The sequence below is a fragment of the Panthera leo genome, chromosome B4 (genome assembly GCF_018350215.1).
Source record: "Panthera leo isolate Ple1 chromosome B4, P.leo_Ple1_pat1.1, whole genome shotgun sequence".
NCBI lineage: Eukaryota > Metazoa > Chordata > Mammalia > Carnivora > Felidae > Panthera > Panthera leo.
Genome location: NC_056685.1, coordinates 49,652,755 through 49,672,500, shown reverse-complemented (window position 1 = coordinate 49,672,500; position 19,746 = coordinate 49,652,755). Strand labels below are relative to the sequence as shown.

Sequence of the window (19,746 nt, the reverse complement as noted above, 5' to 3'; positions counted from 1 at the left end):
GAAGAATATTTATGTATCCGCCTAGGATAAAACCTACTTGTATACATCAGAAGGCATTGTGTATTGATAGCTTTATGGGGTATATTAGCACCTTCTTAGTCATGATCTCAGATCTCCCTGTAAGAGTTTGAAAAAAAATGTTTATTGTTCCAGGCTCTTCGGTGTAACGGGAAACTGTGCTGCCTGTAGTAAGCTCATCCCTGCCTTTGAGATGGTGATGCGTGCCAAGGACAATGTTTACCACCTGGACTGCTTTGCATGTCAGCTTTGTAATCAGAGGTAAGCAGATTTCATTCTGGTGTCTGGAAAAATGGTAAACCTCTCTTTGCTATTATTTATTTAATAGGCGGGAATTGTATTTTTTACTTAAAGCAGTTAATCTCAGCATTTTTGTTTTCTGCAAATATTCACTTGGTGCCAGAAACAAACCGCTGGGGGAAAAGGTCTGAAAACTACCTGAAGGAAAAGCATCATCTAACAGGATGTGATATGAAATGAAGATACCACTATAAACTTTAGTTTTCTTATTATGCATTCTTTCTTGTGTTTGTCTTTTTAAAAAGTCGGTTTAAAATATCTTTAAATTTTACTTTAAAATTTTAAAAATATCCTTAAATTTTTCTTTCTTTTTAAAAGTAAGCTTAAAATCTTTACTTTTTTGTACTGTGAGCAAACACATGTGCACTGAGGCAAATAAATATACAGGGATTTGTAGGAAGTAGTGTGTCTTCAGCTTAGTTTTCATATTTATAGTTGCCCTATCTCTTGATTTCTTATCTTGAATTTTAACCTTGTTTTAGATGTACTTTTTAAGTTACTTTAAGTCTCTTTGGGAATGAGGCCAAATATAGCTTATAATTAAATACTTACCAGCATTGGACAGGCATCATAGGAAAATGGGAAGAGTGTTGCACAACAAGTCTAGAAACCCGAATTCTAGTCTGGACTTTGCCCCTAACAAGATGTATGTCCATATGTCAACCATTTGAGCTCTCTTGACCTCAGTTTTTCTCATTTACAACATAAGGGAGCTGGATTAGTCAATCTCAGAGAATTCTTTCATCTCAAAGTATTATCAATTTATCCCATTTGTCCTTATTGAAAGCTGTAACTTTTATTTCCAGTGGGAACTATATACTACTGATACCTTTTTTAAGAGAAATGCAGAGGATATTAGAATATGCAACTGCACATATCATTAAAACACATTTAAAAAATTAGCACACTTAATAGATTTTAATGAAAATAAATTCAATGTGAGTGTGAAAACACCTGGATATAGTATATAATCAGGACACATTAGTTGCATCAAGTTCTCAGTTACAGTAATTTGCCCCGCTTTACTGTTTTCACTGCAACATCTTCCTATGAAGCCCTGTATATCCCAGAAAGAACCCAATGTTTACAGTGCAAACAGGATTCAAATTCTAGCCCCATCCTATATCAGCTTTGTTATCTTGAGTATGTTACTTAACCTCTGAGATTGGTTTCCACACTCTGAAAACAGAGGCACTCATATCTATCTTGCACATTTTGAAAATTCAATGAAATAACTTATATTAAATAGCAGGAACACAAATGGTTCTAAAAAAAGTAGCTATTGTACCTTGATGTTTATAATTTACTTTTACCAAATAATATTCCATTAACTTGGTTTTTACCCAAGAGCTATATCTCAGTGATACCTCCTGCTAGATGCAGATGTTCAGAGAGGTACCCAATATACCTTGCAATATATAATTTATCCAGGAAATAATTCAAGAGGTCAGCTTACAACACCTTGAGTCTTCCCAGCAAGTTTTTGGAACTAAAGCAGGTTAATTCACTCTATGGTGACATTTAGCCAGAAAAAAATTGGCAAATATGTGCGTAAGGATATAGGTACATGAGCACAAATATCCACACATTGATACAGATACATTTACACACATGTGTACCTATAAGTGTATATATCTTAAAGGTGTATTAGTAGTAAATTTAGAATACTTCTGTTTACTTCTGCTATTGATCCACTAACACATCCATTAACAATACAGTTACCTTTATGCAATAATAACATTTACTGCTTTTCTACTTACAAAAGGTTCCATATTCATAGAAATTTTGGAAAATAGAAGGAGATAAAGAATCATATTGTCCCATGTCTCACTATTCTAAAAGAAGTATTTTAATATTTAGATGTTGCTAGCCACATGTTTTCTTATGCATATATGACAAATGACAAATGATATGCAGCATATATTTTATAATATATCCACAGTTGAGCTGCTTAAAGGAGAAGAACAGGGAAGAATCCTAATGTTTGATATTTGGACTTTTTAAATTTAATATAGTATGCTCGTTTACTTGCCCTTAGAAATTCTTTTAAGATATTTTAAGCTTTCTGGTGTCCAGTTTTATGTATAGAGCTTCATATATATAAATCAGTCTTCTATCATCAGACGTGTAAGCTATTTCTTCACATTTTTATATCATCAATATTATCAACATAATATGGATTTTATAATCAGACAATATTCAAGTCTGTGTTAGGATAAATTCACAGGAGCATAATTAATTGGACAAACTATATAACTGTTTAAAGGCTTATGTGATATATTGTTAAAATGCTCTCTAGAAAAGTTGTACCAATTATTCTTATACCAGAAATGTAAAAGCTATGTATTCCCTTACATTCACTCTAACATTGGGAATTATTATTTAAAAAGAAATCCTTGTCACCTTGAGTGATGAGAGATGGTGTCCCATTATAATTTTTAATTAGTATTTATTTGATTACTAGTGGCCCTTGGATAGTTCCTCTTTCAGGGAACTGCCTGTTTATGCCCTTTGTCCATTTTTCTATTAGGGCAGGCCACCCTATTTTATCCATGTTCTACACAGAAAATTAAAACATCATTCAAGTGCTAAACCCTGCCTAAATTCTATTATGATGCAAAGTAATTGTAGGTTGTTAATGCTATTTACAAATCATATATCAATTTTATTTCACCATTGAAATAAAAAGTTGCATTCACAATTAAGTCTATCTCCTCAGTAGAACTCAGTCAAGTAAGACAAACACTCCTAAATTTTGACTCTAAAACTGTTCACATTCTTATTGCTGCAAAATACTATTCTAGTATCATTATTAAAGTACCTAATATATTTCTGTGTTCGCTTCATTTATTACATGCCATAATGGGACTGCATATCTTTAGTGCTGGTTATGCACAATTAGCACTTAGTTATTGTCTTGTCACTTCAGCCCCTACAAGACAAACTTCTTTAATGCAAGAAGTCAGCTAATCTTCATCAGTCAAGCAAAGCAGGCAAATTTTGTTACTCTGAATGCAGAAGGTTTTCAATATAGGAGATTTTCTTTTTACTTTGACATTTGCTGGGGGAATCCTCTCCAATAAAGCCATATGCCACACAAGCCTATACTTTCAGGAGCCAAATCATTATTATAGCCTTGCACCTTTTCAAGTGAAACACAAAGCAAATAGGTAATTTATAGGCACTTTCCCTTAAGCAAACTTTATTGACATCTGAAATTGTGGTATTAGAAATGCTTATGAATTTTATTTAGCAGTCATTTTAGCTTAACTTTTAAATCAAAATATCATTAAGATCTAAAGCATTGCTGAATGTTTTCAAAACAGTAGTAAAAATAACTTTTCAGGATTGGTTGTTTCTTGAACATACCCATCTTTGCCCTTTTTAGAGAGGTACGGTTAAAGATGTGAATCCTGAATTAAAAATCTAATTTTTTTTCTATTTTAAGGGAAGCAGAGGAATGCTATTTTGAGCATCTTATATGATAACTTGACTCTCATTCAGAATTGGAAAATTTGGTGTAATAAGTTAATTTCTTAAAGGTGATTAAGCCCTTCCTCCTTAGACAATTCTATAAAACTAAGCGATGGTTTTATAAGAAAAGAAAAAAAACATGTTAATGAAATGGCCTCAGATATGTAGAATTGTGTAACACTAAAGAACAAAAGCACTGTGCTAGGCTCTGGAAAGAGAGGTGAATAAATCTAGTTTCTCTCTTAGGGATATTCAGAGCTATGGCAGAGACAGGACATCAAAGAGTCACAGAAGAGTGTAATCGATGCTAAACAGATCTATACCGAGGGAAGAGAGGTCTGTCCTTCTTGAAGTCTTAGAGAAGCATCAAAGGGTTGATGTGCTGGGTTTCAAAAAAAAACCTCCCTTGGACTGGGTGGAATGTAGGAACTGTGTCTGGTGGGGGCTGGGGAAGAGGAGGAAGCCAAGGAGCAGTGAGAAAAGGGTTTCCCAGACAGATGGAGCATCATGCAAGGCATGGGAGTGTGAAAGCATTTAATGTGTGCAGGAAATGAAAAGTACTCAGTGTGCTCAGAGATTACAGAGGGAGTTTGGTAGGGATATGGAGAAGTAGGGAATGGCATGCAGACCAGAAGGAGATGAACTTGTAAAGGGAGGAAGTCAATGAATGAAAGTCAAAATGAATACAAACTTAAATGCTCTATCTAAAATACCTTTGTTATCTAAAGCTATTCGGTTCTGGAATAAATCTGTCTTAACCAGTATTTACTGACCACCCACCTCAAGTGGTAGCACAATTTATGGTGGTATTTCAAGGGATTCAAAAGAAATACAGCTCATGGCCACTTACCTCAGCACTGCAGACCAGTTTGGAAAACTTGTTACGCATTCATAAGAAAATTTGAAATGCCAAAGTAAATGATATGCCAATAAATAAGTGCTCTGGGAAGGATCAGAATGAGTTGACATGGCCAGGGAATATTGATGGAGGGAAGGGAAACTGAAGAATTTTTAGAATTTAAATATATGGTAAAAAGGGAGAAATAGTCCTGGCTAAAGAACGGCTTTAAGCAAAGGTGAAAAGATTATCATTGGCAAATAATAATGATAGTAGAATTCTTCTTTTTTTTTTTTTAATTTTTTTAAAGTTTTTCTTTTTATTTTTGAGAGAAAGAGAGCGATCGGGGGGAGAGGTAAAAAGAGAGGGAGACAGAATCCCAAGCAGGCTCTGTGCTGTCAGCTCAGAGCCTGATGCAGGGCTTGAACCCATGAACCATGAGATCATGACCTGAGCAAAGATCAAGAGTTGGACACTTAACCAACTGAGCCACCCAGGAGCCCTTGAGAGCAGAATTCTTATATAGTGGTGATCATACACCAGACACTGTTCTGTTTCACCTGTGCTCATTCAATATTCAATATAATTAGGTACTGTTACTAGCCTCATTTTACAGATGAGGTAACTGAAGTATGGAAAATTTAAGTAACTTGCCCAAGAAAACACAGATAGAAAGTGGTAGCCTCAAAATCTGAACCCAGCCAGTCTGGTTTTAGTCTTCAGACTCAGAGCTGATATGCAGGTCCTGGACTGTTCCAAGAGGGGTATTTTATTTTCTGACTAAGCAGATATAAATGGGAATAGATAGAGTGAAGTTAAAGTAAGGTAGGCTTTGAATAATTTATAGCAGGATTTGGGATGTGAGTAGTGTAAGTTGGTGCAGAAAAGATGATTAGGAATGAAGTATATTATAACAACTGGAGAGTCATTGGGAAAAGACAGTAAATGGGTGCACAGTGTATAGTGGTGAGATGATCGCTATATAATCAGCATCTCTTACTGAAAACAAAGTATAGGATTAAAATCTCCATCTTTAGTAACTGAGGATGCCAAATAGAAAATAGAGACATTTGAAATAATGCCCCCCCACCCCGACTCTTTTTAAAGTATTGTGGAGATGGGAACTAATTATAATTGACAGCCACTAACCTCAGGGTTAAAATATGATGACTAAGTTAACATTTTCATCCTTTCCTTAGAAAGGATGTTAAAAGGATGTTACAAATAGAGGCTTCTTTGCAGAGGCTTTTGAAAACCTGCTTAAGACTACTCTAAGCCCCATATTTTATAAAGGTGTTTTATTAGTTATATTTATTTTCTGTACTCCTCAAATCTCTAAGACCATATGAGTTCAATTAGAGTCACTCCAAAATATCTGGAAATTAAATCTGTTATTATTAACTCCAAAACATCAAGATTAAATGGCACAATAATATGATTGGGCATCTTTTTATTCCTTAACATACTTTTTTTTTTAATGAAGGCAAAATTAATTGAGCTGACTATACCATAAGCAATTAGGATTAGATTACAAGGAAGATTATCAGCTTATTTTCAGGAATTTTAGCCTGACCTATTAATATACTTACAGTATCCTCTGGCCATCACTGCTTCTATAATATTTTTTTCTGCCAGTGCTAAATCTCATAAGGAGCTCATAACAGTAGAAATTAGCTTTTCTTACAAAATCACAGCTATAGATTATTTTGTTAAGCATCTAACATCTGCATTGCTGTTTCTGCAATTTCTTCATGTTTATATGTGGAGCATTTTAAAGGAGTATACCAAACCTAATTGCAAAGCAGTATAATCTGCTTTAACCATAGCTTTCAAAATGTTTTAAGTTATATGGGGAAGTGTGACATTTCTTACCCATGTTCTGTTTTGTCTTGACCTTTAAGTATAAATTGAAATGCACACAAGATGTACTTTGTCCAGTTGACAACATTAGTAACAAAATATTTTAGATAGGAATACTTTAGATAAATCCCATTTATGTTACCAATATCTCATTGAATGGTAGGCAGACGTTTTTTAAAGTTATACAAAGGAATACTAACAATACAAAAAACCTGTATTAACTTTCTGGGCTAATGCTTTATTGCCTCCATGTCTTGAGCCCAAAGAGATCAGAACCCCTTTCCTTCCTCTATCATACATATTATAGCTATCGAGCCTTGAGCAGATTTTTTTAATTCTTGGAGGAAGCCTTAGGTTTTTCATCTGAAAAAGGCAATAATAATATTTACTTTCTCAGTTGAACATAAATAAATGTAATCATGTATATACATGCTTAGCACTAGCACATGGTAAGCACTTTATATATATATATATATATATATATATATAGGAGGTGACTATAATAATTATCTACACTCCAAACATCGAGGTGAAGCTTTACATACTTCATTTGTACTATTTAACACAAACTTATAAAAGATACATTTATATTAAAGATAGGAAAGGGGCACCTGGGTGGCTTAGTCAGTTGAGCATCCGGCTTCAGCTCAGGTCATAATCTCGCGGTCCGTGGATTCGAGCCCTACATCAGGCTCTGTGCTGACAGCTTGGTGCCTGGAGCCTGCTTCAGATTCTGTGTCTCCCTCTCTCTCTTTCTGCCCCTCCCCTGCTCTCACTTGGTCTCTCTCTCTCTCTCTCTCTCTCTCTCTCTCTCTCTGTCTCTCTCAAAAATAAACATTAAAAAAATTTTTTAAATATAAGAAAAAAATGACATTTCATCTTCAATATCATAAGCGGAAGGTTGGGATTTGAATCCTATTCATTACAATATGCCACTTTGCCTCTCATATACTTCTTAATTTAACATCCCTACAATCCAGTGATGTAGCTGTTTTATATTACCTACACAGAACTGACTCCAATGTACCCTATAAGTTGCACTGGGTAGGTGATAGCATCAGGGCTCAGGACTAGATCCCCAGGCTCTTGGTTCAATGCTTTTCTTATTATAATTACCCTGAATTTATTAATCTATAAACAAAAATTATTAAATTTCAATACTTCTGAAGGTAAGTTATATTATATATATTATATATATTATATTATATATATTATATATTTGACATATCTTTAGATGACCAAAAAAAAAGTTTTTATTTGGGGTGCCCAGCTGACTCAGTCGGTAGAGCATGTGACTCTTGATCTCTGGGTTGTGAGTTCAAGCCCCAAGTTAGACATAGAACTTAATTTTTTAAAACATGTTTTGGGTTTTTTTTTTTTGATGGTGAATAGAATTGGGGGACTTGTTAGAAAATTAAAGCAGAATTTTAGACAATATGGAGTTGAAAGAGTATTTCCAATTCAGTTGGTTTTTAGAGAAAAAAAAAGAATTCAGTAATATCAGCTAGAACACAAGAGCATTTGTTGAATTTATTTATTTTTATGTGTTCTTTTATTAGTTTATTAGTTCGAATTAATTTCAACACTAATATATATTGAAAGTTTTGAACAGTAATCAGATATATCCTACATGCTATTTAATGTAATCTCACGTAAAAGATAAGTATCTAATTTGGCTAATTCTGTCCAACAAAAGAAATATGTCCTTTTATTCAACATATCTTAATGATTAGGATAATCATTGCGAGTCTACAAAAACTCGTTTATTCAAACAGCACTTTTTAAGCACAATATTTAAAGGTTATAGTTTGCAACTGATAAAAAAGAAGATATACTTAAGGTTCAAACTCGAATGTTCATTGTATCCAATAGCCTTGGCCACAAACTCCAGGATTTCAAGATCAGTGCTTAGTCTGTACTTTCAATCAACATCATCAGCAGGCAGTAATCCTGGGGAAAAAAAAAAAGTAAATTCCACAAATAAACAGACCAATCTTCCTTTAAGAGGAAAGCTAATTCTTTTCAATCTACTTTTTTTATTACACTATTTTCCCCTCTATCTACTTAGCTAGAATAAGGATAAATTTCCAAAGCTACCCAGTTGGAAAATAAATAGGTTCACTGTTTGTCTAGCATTCCAATCTTTGCAAATGTAAATCAGTCCAACTGCTCCTCATTTAAACCTTCAACTTCACAAAACATTAAAGGGTTGCTTTCACTACACAATTTAATCTATCCACTAAGATTTCTGCTTGAACATCATTCGAAATTGACTATCTGATAAAGAGAGACCACTATCAAAGGTCAGTGGGGTCAACTTGTATAATTACAAGTAGTTTTACTGGGTCAACTCTACTAGACACTGCTGTTTGAAGGTTAAATTGTTACAATTAAAAATATATACAGATCTCCCCAGAGTTACTTTATTGTTAAATGTACTGGAAACAGCACAAGCATTTATTTCTGACCTTAATTGTGTCCAAAGTGTCACCACTGGGAAATTATACAAAAACAGCACTTATTAAAAACATTACAATCTTGCACATTAAACAATGCTTTATAGAATAAAATACATAATTAGCTACTGGAAACTAGTTTATTTATCACATCAATATTAAGAAGTTCATTCAGGTTACTCCCTTTGGTTTAATTGGAAGTGCTCTAAGTAATGACATTTAATATTTCATAGTTGGTGAACTTGCCACAAACAAAAGAATATGGCCCAGCATCAGAGTCTGATGCTAAAACAACTTTTACTTCAGAACAATCACTTCCAAATTACTAGAATTTAATCACATTTTAATAACAGAGAGTAGAGGGAAGCTTTAAATGGGAAGCTTTAAAATGGGCTGCTTTCTAATTGTTTGATACATTTTAATGCCTTTTACCTTTTTTTAATAAAGTGAATAAATGGCCAGTGATGAAATCTTCCATAATCACTCCAGTGAAATATTATCATTCTTTTTTTATTTTAATGACTGTAAATATAGATCAATTATTTTTTTTTCTTTCCAAAGTGGCAATAAAAATCACCTCTGCCACCCAAGGTATTTTCCTCATTTTTCCTTTGCTTTTTATATATAAATGTAGGATTTCAAATTTTGCATGTAATGTTTCATTAAATGACTGACATGGTTTAGTTTCGACAATAAAGGCAATTTTCTAAACCAAGCTTTCAAATTCAGGGAATTACTGTGTGAAATTATTATTGGGGAAAGAAATCTTCAAATCTATGGACCTGAAATTATCTTAACGCATTTTATTTTTTAAAATATTTTCAGATTTTGTGTTGGAGACAAATTTTTCCTAAAGAATAACATGATCCTTTGCCAGACGGACTACGAGGAAGGTTTAATGAAAGAAGGTTATGCCCCCCAGGTTCGCTGATCTATCAACATCACCCCATTAAGAATACAAAGCACTACATTCTTTTATCTTTTTTGCTCCACGTGTATATAAGAATTGACACAGGAACCTACTGAATAGCGTAGATATAGGAAAGCAGGATGGTTATATGGAATAAAAGGCGGACTGCATCTGTATGTAGTGAAATTGCCCCAGTTCAGAGTTGAATGTTTATTATTAAAGAAAAAAGTAATGTACATATTGCTGGATTTTTTTGCTTGCTATTCGTTTTTGTGTCACTTGGCATGAGATGTTTATTTTCGACTATTGTATATAATGTATTGTAATATTTGAAGCACAAATGTAATACAGTTTTATTGTGTTACCATTTGTGTTCTGTTTGCTTCTTTGTATTGTTGCATTTAGTACAATCAGTGTTTAAACTTACTGTATATTTATGCTTTCTGTATCTACCAGCTATTTTAAATGAGCTGTAACTTTCTAGTAAAGAATTGAAGAGCAAATCTCTCACTAATGATACACATATAGATAAAGCAAGTCTATCAACATTAAAATACTAAAAAAAATGAAGACACCCACAAAGCATTTTAGCAACATCCAATATTATTGCCACTATGATTTAGAGTCTATCAGTGTTCTCGTTATAACCCCCTATTTTCAGGGGGTTAAAGATCAGCTTTAAAAAATGCATAAAAATTTCATCTTAAAGCACTTTCATTTTATACCAACGTGAAAAGTGCCATTTTTAGAATAACTTTAAAGCTTAGCAGTTATCCTTTTACTTTTTTTTTTTTTTTTTTTTTTTTTTTTTTGCTGTGCTCTTTATCTACACAATGGCCAATGGCTTTGTTTTATTTATTTTTTTTCAGCCATTTACCCCTTATGTAAACTAGTGCCTTTGGGTATCATATAAAATTTTTCCAAAGGGTTACTTTAAAAAAAGTGTTACACCACTATTGTGAGATAATTTTAAAATGATAAATTTCTTGTACAAATTTTGCCCAGATTTCTCCGTAAGAGCTAAGGGTTTAATAACTTTATGGCTTGATAAATTTCTGGCACTGAAAGAATTTGAGTGCAAACCTACTGAAACCATGAGAATGCACATCGAAGTTATGATGATATTTGAGAAGGTTACTTTTGATCAGAGCAACATAGTGCTCACAGAATTTTCTAGAAGAAGAGAAACAAAGGGATTGTTAAAAAGCTGAAGACTGGTGATTATATATTTTTCTGCATTTACCTGACACTTATTTTAATGTTCAAACATGAAGACTTTAAAAGTTTGACGTGTCTTACTCATGCTTTTCTTTAAGTAGTTACCGGCTCAGAACATATCACACTTAAGGCTGAAATCTGCCATTCCATTTTTCAAAGGTGAAAAATTATTCCCTTACCAACATGATAGCTGATAAAGAAAAAAGCTTTCTAGAAAGAAATTATGGAGACTGATTATTTAAATTACAATTAAGGGAATAAAAATAAGACTATGATCCCTTCTTCTGGGTTGCTGACACTTTGCTACTTTGCTTCTGCTCCCTGGAATAGAACAACTTTTCAGCAAATCGAATTCCACACAGGCACAGTGAAGCATATTTTTATTAGAGCAAATTTAGTGCTATGGATTTTCTTTTTTCTCTACTTTTTTCTTAATCACTTGTATAGGAAACAATATTTCCCAGTGTTATTTGCATACATATTTTGTCCTGCCAATATATGCATTGCCGATGAAAATTAAATGTGATACCTGGATTCTTGGTTTGGGGCCAAAATATTAAACTGAAAATAATGCTGGTGTGGATTTTAGTTGTTTAAAAAAAAAAAAACAAAGCTTTATTATGAACCTGCATGTGAATCTGGTTATTGCCTCTCATTTTTAAGAAAATGGTTCTGTGAAAAGTGAATGATATGTATTTTTACAAATACTTCATGGTTAAGAGTGTTCAAGTCACATGTCCCCCAGATGTGAGATATACTGAAAAAAAAAAAGAATTGCAGAAATAGCTATTTGGGGCTCACAGAATAACTATTATTTTAGCCTTAGAGCCTTACATTTGTTTCATGATAAGACTTGCATAGCCAAAACCACAAAATCAAACAAATGGGGGGAGGGGGGAGGGGCGGAGGGATATGTGAAAAGTGGTTTTCTTAAGCAGCCCTGCTAGTCCCCATTAAGAGGTGTCTGAAATTCATGTGGATGTAAAATTTTAATTGCCAGTATCTTTTTCAAATGATCTTTTTTAGATTTAAATGGTTTTGCATATGTTTATCAATATGTTAAAATACTTGTAAATTGGGAACAAACTTCTCTAAGCTTCAGGAAGCTGTTCAGTTATCCTTGCCACCCAAAGACCAAACAAGTTTTTATTGCCTTTTCTTTTCGTAAATCTTTCGGGAATTAATTCTTATGCTTTTTACTACAAACAAAATTACTCACCTGGATTAAAGATTAAGGCCTTAATCTCTTTAGATTATCTTTAATCTCCATGAAATTGTGAAACCAGACAGAAATGGGTCATTTTATAGCTAATTGCCCATAAATAGTAGCATTTTTGACCTGAAGTACTAAGCTAATTGTCTTAACTACGCAAAGTCCCTGAATTGTTGTCAACTCACCTCTTTGTGTTGTGTGGCCTTGATGTCACTTAGCTCATCATCCGGCGCCTCCAGTAGGACACCTCCAAAGGAGCTTTGATTTCTCAAGCAAGCTCCCTTCCTAACCTGCGTCTCCTAGCGGCTGCCTGCGATGAAGGACCAGGCACCTCCACTCCACCAGAGTGCTCGCTGAGTTTAAAAGCTGACCTGTGTTTGTAATTTCACTTTCATCTTGCTTAATAAATATCTGCTGGATTCTTTCATTCACTTTTTTTTAATATTTGGATTTATGTTTTTAATAAAAGGGGTCTTATACTATTTGATTGCGCTTAATTGGCAAAAGCCAAGATACTATCTAGAAAGCAGACGTGGAGTCCATGAAAAAAGAATGAAGTGTGTAAGCACATTTACTTTCAAAAGGTAAATCATAACCTAAAGCATAGACAAAGTACCTCAGATGCTTTCTCCAAATGTTGTATTTAGGATCTCTGAGCTAGGTAGTTTATTGCTATTTACTTTTGTGGGGAAAATAAAACTGTTAAAAATGAAGGTAGCAATTGCTGGGTGTAATTTGGTACATTTATGCAAACTTCAAGTGATCTTCCTGAAAGCCATGGTGTTGCTGTTGTCAGACTAAATTTCAAATTTCCTATTTTGTGTATAATGAATTAAAACAAAACTAAAGAAAAACTCAACTAAATCCTACATCTTCAAGGAAGAGATGTTGTGCCTTAAATGAAACAGGGTACTGAAAATTATATCTGTAGTAAAACATACCATGCACAAGTGGTTTCCTTTTAACTATCACTTTAGGCAAGCCGCTCTCAGAGTAGTCACTTAAACAATTTCATAGAAATGATACAGGCCAAACATGTTTAACATTCACGTCAGTAAGTTGCAAAAACAATCTGCATGTTCGTTGTAATAGGCCATTAGCGCAGAATACAATTTTAGCAAAAGCCTTTTGATTACTACTTTTTCTTAAAAACACCATTATAGATATTTCTTAAATGTGATTGTAATGCAAGTTAAGGTAACAGAGAGCAAAACGTTAATATAGCCATTATTTCGATTGACATTTATTGAGTATCTACTCTATGACAGGCCTTGACCTGAGCATTCAGCCTCCTACTGGGCTGACTTAGGACCCTTCATACATCAGAAAACTTAAGGGTATCTTTGCACTGGTTTATACTCATCTCAAACCTCCTGATAATGAACACACAAAAGCAAATACCGTCTACCTATTCAGCATGTCATTGGTATGAAGGCCCCAGAAAATATCTCAAGTAATCAATGTGTTCAGAGAATTATCTCACACAAATTACTCATTAACTCAATAGCACATAATAAAAAAGAACATCAATTAATTAATGAGTCACCCTCAGATCACTATGATTACAATGGAGCTCTGTTGAAACAGCAGTTATAAATGGAGTTGCCTCTCTTTATTCATTGTTTGCAATTGGCCCATTGTTTGGCTGAAACCAGTGTCATATTTAACACATGCCTGTAGGTAATTGTGTGATTAGTATCATAAATGAAGAATTCAGAAAGTGTACTGCTTCTAAGACCTTATAAATGATGGGAAAAATAAAGGCAGCTCTCACTTGTACTATAGCTTCCGTTGAGGCCAAGCCATTAGACGGGTATTATCTATCTAAAAGTTGTACTTTTACGTTTAAAAGACTTACATGTTGAGATGCTAGGACATGTAAAAGTAAAATTTTAAATGCTTTAAAATACACTTAATTTCAGTAACTTTTTACAAAGACTGAAATATGCATGACCAGTTTTGTAAAAGTTGTGGTACCCTAAACGGACATTTTAGGGTTTTTTTTGGGGGGGGGGTGTTCAGGAGGGTGTGTAGAGATTGACAGCAATAGGGGAAGAGATTATAAGAGATACCAAATATTACATACAAAGTCACCAACTAAAGTTCCCCAACTATCTTGGTAAATGCCATTCCAATAAGCTTATAGAATAATTATAACAGTTCCCTTAGGTAAGTAAGAAACATCTGTTGGTAACACATAGCAGGTGTTAACAATTACACATACTGAAATTTTTAAAAACGTTTTTAATTAAAAGAATTCTGTTTTCTGAAAAGAAAGATATGTTAAATTCAAAGATCCTCCTGTTTTGAGCGTGCAGACCACGTAATGCACAAAACTGTAAAGCCCAAATCATCTTGGATCAACTAGGTTTCGTGTTTGGTTCAGATCACTGCAATCAAAAGTGAATTGGAATTCATTGCATTTTTCACACAATTGGTATTCTGGGCTGAGGAGCTGAACACTCATGAAATTGGTATAGGAGAGCTGATTACAGAATATTTTGGCTTTATGGGCAAGGTGCTTGACATTAATTGTACCGAATTTGATGGACACAGTACAAAGATAAATGAGAACAAGAAACATTCAGAAAATAGATTATCCAAATCTTGTTTTAACCCTACTTCTGCAGAAGACTTAAAATCACCTAAAACAGTCCATATGTAACATTATATGACTCATCTTCAATAGCTTTTAATAATAGCTAACATGCACGGCACACTTACCATGTATCAGGCAGTTTTCTGCGCCAAGTAATTTCCACAACACCCTTGTAACATAGGTACCATGGACCTCAATTTTACAGATTTTAAATAAAAACAGGAGAGTTTGCTTAACTTGCCCAAGGTTGTATAGCTTGTAAATAGATTTAAATAGGTTTTCTGGCTCTTGGGCTTAACCACTCACTATACATCTCTTGCAGGGTTGTCATTATCACCACCACCATCATCATCATCATCGTCATATCACCATTAATATTATTTTCTAGCCAAGAACTGGAAAGTTACCTGTGCTTGGTTGAAAATTACAAATATTTCAGACTTAGTCTCATCATTAAAAATGAAAAGTGGGAATAAGAGTGATATTTTCCTAGATGCATCTGGTTTAGAGCTCTTTCTTTCTACCACACAATGAAAGAATTTATCTGAGTCACAAAGCTATGATAGTTAAAATAGGAGATCCCTGGTGTAGGAGAATCAGGAACAGGAGATAGCATAGACTTGAGAGTAACTCGAAGTAGAAAGCCTCAATTTTCGACATCAGGATAAATATGGGGAGTTAAAGCTAGACCAGTCTCAGAAGTCAATATAATAAAATCAGTATGTTATTTGTCTTTGATATTTTATACGTTGATAAGAATAGTATTATGTGTCAAGCTATGTGCTCACTGGTCTAAAATACACAAGCTATACAGGACCCTGGCTCTAGGTCAGCTGCCAAATACCTAAGGGACTCTTTAATCTCAGAATTACAATGGCAAGCCAGGCTACAGCAAGAGTGGGCAAAGCCGTCATCCTTAACATAGACCAGACCAAAATGCAATTGTTTACAACCTCATATTACCACAGAAAAATTTCCAAGATGTTCTTCCTTTACTGCCTCAGCTGCTTGCCACTATCACTACAGCATCACTTCCAGATTTGGGGGTCCTTGTGAACCTAAATCATTCTGGATTAAGTCATCTTAAAGGCAACTTTCACCCCACGAGAGTGTTCTGTATTTTCGGTATATTAGTACTTAAACTGAAGGGCTTAGCGTGGGGATAGTCATGGAGGAACATGGCCAAATGAGCTGCATAAACAATGTGATTTTCCTCAATCTAGAAGGCACAGTGGAAGCCCCAGGAATTTTTAGGTGCATGGTAGCATAGACTAATTACAACATGACGTGATAAAATATTGCTAAGAACATCAAGGTTTTCACAGCCCAAGTTTGATGGAGCTGCTAGGTTGTCTGAAATTTAATCTTGACCTAGAATTTCTGTATTCTTCTTAGAGTATGCTTAATTTACTGTGAATAGTAGCGGGGACTGGAAGACACATAAACCACATCTGAGGCAGTAATTGGTACATGAAAAGAAAATATGATAGAAAAATACAATATGGGAGAAAATGTTGCCTGGAAAGAGCCAGGTCACTTCATAAAAAAAAGTCTTTGAGCACCTACTATGTGTGTAGCATCATACTAGGCATGCCTAGATTTTTTCTGCCCGAGAAATTTTGGTGTGTGAAATATACTGTTCACTGCTATTTATTCTTTGTTTAATGCCCAATTTATTAAACATACGACTCTAACAAATGCAATTTCTCTAAACATTTGTACACCATTTAAACAGCTAATAAACCAAAACTTGTAAATGTAATAAATCAGATCCAACCATTTAAACATTGATTAGAAACTTAATTTTTCTAAACATTTCAATAAAATCCCATCTAATGAGCTTGAAGTATTTTAAAACCACACAGAAATTCTCACAATGAGTTAAAACATTTTTTTAAAAAGGCTTAAAGGTGGGGCACCTGGGTAACTCAGTTGGTTAAGCATCCAACTTTGGCTCAGGTCATGATCTCACTGTTCTTCAGTTTGATCCCCACATCAGGCTCTGTGCTGACAGCTCGGAGCTCAGAGTCTTGAGCCTGCTTCAGATTCAGTCTCTCCCTCTCTCTCTGCCCCTCCTCCACTAGTGCAAGTGTGCACGCATGTGCTCGCTCTCTCTCAAAAATAAATGTTAAAAATTAAAAAAATAAAAAGGCTTAAAGCTGTAACAAAATTACTGATTTGAATTAATATTTCTAGATTTTGTTTCATATCTTCCTGAGACTACCTTAATAGTAAGTAATTCCTTTCAAAAAATAGAGGATACTGTCTCAACTCATTGAGGTTACAGGTGATGTGGTGTTGACTCCATGAATGTTGGATGGGGCATGAAAACGAGCAGCTCTGCCAGAAATGATTCAAACTTGAGCCAATGCTTATCAAGTCAGCCAAGTTGGCCAATAATTTCATAATCATGCTTTTCTTGTTTTACATCAATGGAACCTTTTTTAAGTCCAAGTCTTTCAAATAGGTGATAATTTCCTATAACTCAATGCTTCTCCCCAATGGATGTGGGTTTGCATTTTTGAAAACTGTGTGTATGTCATTTTATATCTCATTATAAGTTATAGGATCATATAGAGATTTTTTTTTTTTTTTTAATTTTTTTTTTTTCAACGTTTTTTATTTATTTTTGGGACAGAGAGAGACAGAGCATGAACGGGGGAGGGGCAGAGAGAGAGGGAGACACAGAATTGGAAACAGGCTCCAGGCTCCGAGCCATCAGCCCAGAGCCTGACGCGGGGCTCGAACTCACGGACCGCGAGATCGTGACCTGGCTGAAGTCGGGCACTTAACCGACTGCGCCACCCAGGCGCCCCTAGAGATTTTTATCTACCAAGAAATAAGGAATTGAATCTATGTAGTCAAATTTCCTATAAGGACATTTGACTAATCCTCTGTCTTGCGTAAATTATTGGACACTCTTTTGAACTGATTATAATGCATTACCACCTGTGTTGATTAGTATTTTGCATTTTTGGTATGGCTTTATTTACAATTCTCTACACTTAATTCTTCTCCACTTAGAAGATAGAAACAAAACAAACTGACATTGTGTAAATGTGTATACATTCAGTAGAAGAAACAGGCCAAATATAGCATTATATTTAGTTTTTTTAATATTATAACTACACTGTATAATTTACTGTATAACTTTTCCCTTTTTGAATTCAGTATAAACTCATGGATTTTGTAGATTCAAATGCATTGTGGGTGAATTTAGTAATAGGTTATATTTCGTGTGTGTGTGTGTGTGTGGTTTTTACCACAGGTGTCAATCAAGAAAGTTTGTTTTGAAAGACACTACCTTAGAAGACCAGAAAGCCAAAAATAAAGGACTTGAGAGAAATGCAGAGTGCAGCACAAGGTGAGCACAAGGTGAACTGTTCCAGAAAAGGGTACTCAACCTGAAAATTACAGAGGCCAAATAACCGTAAAAGCAACAGTAACAGAAATCACTTAGAGAAAGAATATCAGTATAGTACATTAGCTGGACATTGAAAAGAAGAGAATAAAGAAACAGAAGAGTAAGTCAAGAGCTGAGACCATGACTTAACAACCCATATCTGGGAGGGTTTACCTCACTCTTCGTTAGATATTTGACAAGACCATCTTTGTGCCACATGGCTATCATTGGGTTTATGCAGACCTTGATTACTTTTAGGTAAACGTGATTATTGTTTACCAGCAAACAGTTTTCTTAGTCATAATTAACCTCTTAATTTTTGTTTCCATTTAAGAAATTTAGTCCATCAGGGCACATTAGAAAAGACCTCACAATAGACATTTAAATACAGTTTTCTAAAAAAAATTTTTTAATGTTTATTTATTTTTGAGAGACAGAGACACACACACCGAGCATGAGAAGGGGAGGGTCAGAGAGAGAGGGAGAAACAGAATCGGAAGCAGGCTCCAGGCTCCAAGCTGTAGGAGCACAGAGCCCAATGTGGTACTTGAACTCACAAACCGCGAGATTGTGACCTGAGCAGAAGTTGGATGTTTAATCGACTGAGCCACTCAGGTGCCCCATTAAAATTCAGTCTTAAAGAACCATTGAAAGATGGAAGGAACGTTGATGTTTTTACAGAGATCACCCTTAATTTAAGTTCACTAAGCAATTAGTTTCATGATGACTCATCTAGCTAGTAGGCAATAGAAAGCCACCAAAGATCTTCAAAAAATAGATGGCATAAGAAATATCACAGTTCAAGAAGTTGGAATCAAACTGAAATGTACAGGGTGGACTAGGGAGGGACAAGAGGGGATGCTGGTGGTTCAGTCAAGAGGCCTTTGTAAAAACCAAGGAAAGAGATGAGCACTTACACAGTATAGTGATTGGAGAGTAAAAACGAGGGGGGAAAGCAAGGGAAAGAGGCAAATTTTACTAAATATGACAGCTGACTAGATGTGAAGGGAACAATGGAGAAGAGTCAAATGTGACTCTGAGACTTGGGGATTTTTACCCTAAATTTTTATAGTTAATGTAGCAAACAGACCTACAAAAGAGAGAATAAGGAGGAGTGTATGCTCTCTGATGAATCTTTGAATATCAGGAACACTGTATTTCGTGTGAAAGTGCAGAGTTTTATTCCTGCATCAAAAATTTTGGGGGGCTTTGGGCTTTGGGGCACCTGGGTGTCTCAGTCAGTTAAGCGTCTGACTTCAGCTCACGTCATGATCTCACGGTTCGTGGATTTGAGTCCTGCATCAGACTCTGTGTTGACAGCTCAGAGCCTGGAGTGTGCTTCAGGATCTCTCTTTCTCTCTCTCTCTCTCTCTCTCTCTCTCTCTCTCTCTGCCCCTGCCCCTGCCCCACTCATGCTCTGTTTCTCTCCCAAAAATGAATCAACTTAAAAAAAATTC

The 19,746-nt window shown here is 34.8% G+C and overlaps 1 protein-coding gene across 4 annotated transcripts in view; it reads left to right on the top strand.

The window, feature by feature from the left end:
* LMO3 (LIM domain only 3) overlaps positions 1-10,617 on the top strand; it is a 54,919-nt gene extending 44,302 nt beyond the window's left edge. For all 4 annotated transcript variants that reach the window (XM_042948438.1, XM_042948437.1, XM_042948436.1 and 1 more), the window contains 2 exons: positions 154-279; positions 9,772-10,617. In XM_042948438.1, coding sequence (XP_042804372.1) covers positions 154-279; positions 9,772-9,877 — 232 coding nt within the window. In that variant the 3' untranslated portion in view covers positions 9,878-10,617. The remainder of the gene's footprint in view (positions 1-153; positions 280-9,771) is intronic.
* The last annotated feature ends 9,129 nt before the right edge of the window (positions 10,618-19,746 follow it).